The following is a 5,653-nucleotide window of genomic DNA, read 5'->3' on the forward strand; positions in this document are numbered from 1 at the left end:
TCAAAGACAGAGAGAAAGAAGATTTCAACTATCTAAAAGTTATTTAGAGCCAGTAACCAGACCACAGTGAACAAAATGGGCTCATTGATAATTAAAACTGAAGGAACCAGTCAGAGGATAGTGTGAGGCAACAATGTCAGTCAGCCTTAAAAGTCAGTTAGAGATTGCTCATAAGTTTCTTATACCAATTAGCAATAAGCTTTAAACAAAAACAGAAATTGTTGGAAAAGCTCAACCAGTGTGGCAGTATCTGTGGAGAGAAATCAGAATTAACCTTTCAGGTCGGGTGGCCCTACTTCAGAACTGTTTTTCCTTTAGCAATAAACTTTGTCTAACCTAAGCCAATCAGAATGTAATGACATAATTGATCATGTTGTGGGTGTGGATTTGGTAAGAGTTAAGAAACAGCTGCTTTTGGTGCTCATAGCCTAATTATATTGAAGGTGAACCTTTCTGTATTATCCCAGTGGAAGTAGGCAGCCCTCAAGGGTTGCTGTAAGTGGCTCCGTACAGTTTGTGCAATGGATGTCCTATGGACAATAGTTTTTTTTCCCCTCCAGAGAACTAGATGGCTGCACTTGTGATGGTGATGAGATATGAGAGTGCAATTTATGAAGCAAAGTGGGATGCAATCTCAGCAGTAGGTTAGTTCACCTCAAACAAAGCCAAAAGGGCTAAGGTTTGGAGTTCAGGGAAATTCACGGGCGGCACCAGCTCAGTGACGAAACTTTAAAAATTGTGTCAGTAATTGGGTGATTGAATTTTGAGGTGATTTGCCACTGATATGTCATTCTGTAGTTTGTGAAGTTTGATAGGAGTCTACATTATAAGTTCAGCTGTCCTGGTCCCACCACACCATAACTGATAGAATTTCTCAGCCTCTCCTGGTAGGTTTGTCTGGTAAGAAAACATTGCACCAAGATCTAAGAATTTTCCTTGTTAGCCATGGCACAAATGCTCCTCTATCCCCTAGTATCATATTCTCTAGATTATTCTAGAAGGGTATACAAAACATTTGCGAATTAAACAGCAACAAAAGAATTAAAATTACAGATTTAATTTCACTACAAAACTATTAGTTTATGCTTTGTAAATACAGTAATACCAATGTAATAAACATTGTTTTAATTCCTGTATTATTGGAGATCCATGGTCAATATCCTCAATACATAACTGAATGAAATTTATGAAAAATATAGTTTCCTGCAGCTATTGGCAATACAAGAGTAAGAAATATCACAACCCCCTCAATGAATTGATCATTAACCAAAGAGATATATCTGTGTTTTTCGTTGAAGACAAATGTCAAACATCAATAACTGGGGACCCTGTTATGGTGCAGAGTTAGACAACTCAGTCCTGAACTGGGAGACCTGGATTCAAGTCCCACCTGCTCCAGTGTAGTAATGCCACTGAACAGATTGATTTATTTTTTATAAAACCTATTTTTCTAATCAACAACTAGTGAGATGTATTGCAAGAGTTGGTCTATATTAGACATAACCAAGAAAAAGTCACATTTTCAAAAGAAACATATGCAAAAATGTCAGGTAAAAGTTTAAAAGACTTTATTTTTAGTACAATTCTGAAATAAATAATATAATTCAGATTAACATACAGAACATGCATTACAAAATCAGTTTAGTTGTTTAACTGCTTTATATTTTTTAAAAATCTAAGAATGTTGGGTTGGGAGGGAAAAGAACAAGAATATACATAAAATATAAGGCAGGCGTTTCTCTCTTATATTGATAATATCAACTATTGCTTTTCATTTTCTTGCATGGTTTATTGCAGCCTCTTGAAGAATTGTTCTGATTACTGCATGGACAACCTCCCAGGCACAACCACTGTTTCCCTGTGGAGGAAAGATTTGTTTTAGTATGCAATTTTCATGGAGTTTTTATTAACTTTGAGTTGAATGATTCTGGCACATACTATTTAGTAGTTATTAACATTATCAACTATACATCATTAAAATTGAATAATAGATTGTAAACGAGTGATAAACCAAATTAAATGAGCAAAAAGCAAATCTGATAAATGCGAAATACTGCTGTTGCTGGAAATAGAAAGCAAATAGAGAAAATGCTGGAGAAACTTGGCAAGTGGCTACATCTGTGGAGAGAACCAGAGTTAATATTTTGAGTCTGTTATGAATCCTCTTCAGAACTGAGAAGCTCAGGAAAATAGTTTTTCTTTAAACTTTTGACAGAGGAGCAAGAGTCAAAATAGTGTGGATGGTGTAGAGCCCCAGTGCAAAAGACAAAGGGGTTGTTCTAGTCCAACAGGTTTAATTGGAAGCACTAGCTTTCAGAGAGCTGCTCCTTCATCAGGTGGTTGTGGAGTATAACATTGTAAGTCACAGAATTTATATTTCTGTGTCTTACAATCTTATACTCCACAACCACCTGATGAAGGAGCAGTACTCTGAAAGCTAGTGCTTCCAATTAAATCTGTTGGACTATAACCTGGTGTTGTGATTTTTAACTTCGTACATCTTAATCCAACACCAGCATCTCCAAATCACTGAGATAAATAATGTCTTGTTAAATCTCCTTTGCACATTCTCCACTGTAATGACAACCCTCCTATAATGTGGATTCCTAAACTATACACAATTTCGGATAGCCAACTATTTTTACATTTCCAGCATAACTTCCATTATTTTTAAGCTCCATGCTTTGACTAATAAAGTTGGCCTTCTTAATAATTTTAAACCTGATACATTAAGGGATCAGTGGACATGCACATGAAGGTCTCTCTGATCCTTGGTATTTCCCACAGTCCATCACATATTCCTTTGCCAACACTGATGATCACTGTTGTCGGATGTGAAACATGGCAGCTGATTTAAGCAAAATTTCACAAATAATGTGACAAGGATGAGATTTTTTTGTTTAAGGGATATATTTGAGGGTTAAACATTGGCTCGGATACTAATAGAGCACCACTGCTTTTCTTCAGAATACTGACAAATGATCTTTCACTGCTACCTGAGATATCAAATAGGGTCTAGATTCAACATCCCTTCTGCGACCCCTCAGTTCAGCAGTGCAGTGTTATTCTAAGTGAAATCCTCAATGCCTGCAATGGGATTGAGGCCCAAAATGTACCTACTGAAGAGTATATCAGGACTGATGCCTAAACAGGGGCAATGAAAATCTGGCTAGGTAACAAGGAGCATCTTTCTCTGATTTCTACAATCAACCATTATTTTGTTTTAAAAGTGATAACTGTACATGTGGGCGGTACGGTGGCACAGCGGTTAGCACTGCTGCACTCACAGTGCCAGAGATCCGGGTTCAATTCCTGCCTCAGGCAACTGTTTGTGTGGAGGTGGCACGTTCTCCCCATTCTGCGTGGGTTTGCTCCGGTTTCCTCCCATAGTCCAAAAATGTGCAGGTTAGTTGAATTGGCCATGCTAAATTGCCCGTAGTGTTAAGTAATGGGTTAAATGTAGTGGAATGAGTCTGGGTGGGTTGCGCTTCGACGGGACTGTGTGGACTTGTTGGGCCGAAGGCCCTGTTTCCTCACTGTAAGTAACGTAAATCTAAAGTAATCATATATGCATTACCTTCTGTCTTAAAAATATCTTTAGTTTCTGGAACTTTTCTCGTGCTGCTGATTGGTGATGATGAGTGTCTAGCGGTGAATTCATCTGCACAGAATGATAAAGAAAACTTGCTTATTTCTTGAAATTTTAAAACCTCCAATATTACTGTCTTTGAGATGCTGTAGCAGACTGTTCTTACGCAGGATTGCAGATGAGAGAGGATTTCCGATATTTTGTTGAGGAACATGAGCAGATTGCGACTGTCCAAAGGCACCTCGGGCACACTGAAGATGCTTTGAATCCTTGTTAGGATTTCAATGACCAGTGCCAGCTTGTTACTCTCCTCCTGTTACAAAATGCAAAGTGACACTCTTGAAAATGCAAGAAAAGGCAACAATTGCAAGTGTGAAAGAAAAGGATTGGGAGATATGATGCCTCACAGCACCAGGCACCTGGGCTCAATTCTACCCTTGCACTAATGTCTATTTCACATTCTCCCCGCATACTCTGGCTTCCTCCCACAGGCAAAGATGTACAGCTTAGGTGGATTGGCCATGCTAAATTGCCCATGTTGTAGAGGGACGTGCGGGCTAGGTGGATTAGCCATGGGAAATTGCAGGGCTACGGGGAATATGGTATGTGGTGGCATCTGGATAGGATGTTGTTCGGAGGGTCAGAGCAGACTAGATGGGCCAAACGGCCTCTTTCCACACTATAGGGATTCTATGAAATGGTTCATTCCGACTCACCGGTCTCGAAATTGTTGGAAAAATCAAATTCTCATCGTATTCGCTTCTGCATTCAGGTGAAAATACGGGATTCTATAATTCAAAAAGCAAGTGAAGATTTCAAACAAAGAATTATGTTAGTAATCAACCATTTTTCTTTTTAAAAAATGAAAAGCAAAAAAAACACAGAAGATAGTGAGAAAAAAGTTAATGTTACAACAGTCTCAAATCAGCCAAACTCCAGATTCAGACAATTCCTAGTTCTGTAATTCTTGTTTGACATAACACATCATTGATTTGACAATGAAACGGAAGGACAGGTCTGTAAGTCAAGGCTCGGTTGTATCTCGAAATCACTTACTAGATTCTCCAATCCCCGCAGCAGATCCTTCCAGAAGCCCCTCCTCATACAGAGCTGGTCTGGGTGCTGCCCACAGGCACTTTGTGAGCACAGGGACAACAGAGCAAGAGGCAGACCGACTCTGATCCAGGACATCATCTTAACGAGGCTGCAAAATCTAGTCAGTCAAGTAACGGGAGCCTGAGCACTGGAACTCAACCCAGAGGCAATAGCAGTTTGCTCGGGTGAATGATTCCTTGTGGAGTCTCCCTTACCTGGTACCGCTTGGTGCTCACCTTGAGCTCTATCACCCATCCTGACTGTCGCCTTTTTAAAGTTCCCTGCTCCCCCAGACACTCCTCAGGATTAAAATCGAAACTAACGTTTCTTTCCGAGTCCTTAAGATGCAGAAATATTGAGGGGTGAATGGCGCTGGCGTGGGTAGCAATAATGAAGTTGCATTTTCCACCTTTTCATAATTACATTTACCACTTCTCTCGCCTGGGGGAACATTCCAGGCAGTGTATCGGTGCCAAAACCTGACTTCACAATTCGCACCTCGAATCTTCCTGAATGATCTTTTGCAATTTTCCCAAGTTTAAGCGGGGCTCGCTGCCAACAACGAGATTTAGAGCACACATTACAATGAACCTGCATGGTTAGAAACCAGGATTCCCCCAGTCACTATGATGTCCCAACAATGGAGTAGGGATTGAGCATTCAGCCCCTCGAGCCCAGGCTCGAATTTAATAGCATCAAGGCTGATCTGCTTGTGACTCCCTTTCCCCTGTCACCATTCTTCGGCTTCCTCGTCAGAAATAATCCTCCTCTCCCTTTGAAATATTTATAGACTCTGCTTTTACCATCATTTCAGCGAAAGACCCAAAGGCTCACCATTTTACGAGTGCTGGGGCTGGGGGGTGGGGGGAGGGGTGTGGTAGTGGTGGAAAAAAGCCTCTTTTTAAATGGACAACTCCTCACTTTCAAAATTGTAATAATTTCCTAGTCTGAATATCAGACGTCTTCCAG

The 5,653-nt window shown here is 40.2% G+C and overlaps 1 protein-coding gene across 1 annotated transcript; it reads right to left on the bottom strand.

Moving 5' to 3' along the window:
- Positions 1 to 1,701: 1,701 nt before the first annotated feature.
- LOC122550331 (interferon alpha-6-like) lies at positions 1,702 to 4,700 on the bottom strand. The gene is made up of 5 exons (XM_043691057.1): positions 4,646 to 4,700; positions 4,306 to 4,377; positions 3,756 to 3,902; positions 3,578 to 3,661; positions 1,702 to 1,858 (listed from the first exon to the last, which is right to left on the bottom strand). Exons 1-5 carry the CDS (start codon positions 4,691 to 4,693, stop codon positions 1,772 to 1,774), a joined length of 438 nt encoding a protein of 145 aa, XP_043546992.1. The 5' UTR covers positions 4,694 to 4,700; the 3' UTR covers positions 1,702 to 1,771.
- Between the last annotated feature and the right edge of the window lie 953 nt (positions 4,701 to 5,653).

Source organism: Chiloscyllium plagiosum, chromosome 5 (genome assembly GCF_004010195.1).
Source record: "Chiloscyllium plagiosum isolate BGI_BamShark_2017 chromosome 5, ASM401019v2, whole genome shotgun sequence".
Lineage (NCBI taxonomy): Eukaryota > Metazoa > Chordata > Chondrichthyes > Orectolobiformes > Hemiscylliidae > Chiloscyllium > Chiloscyllium plagiosum.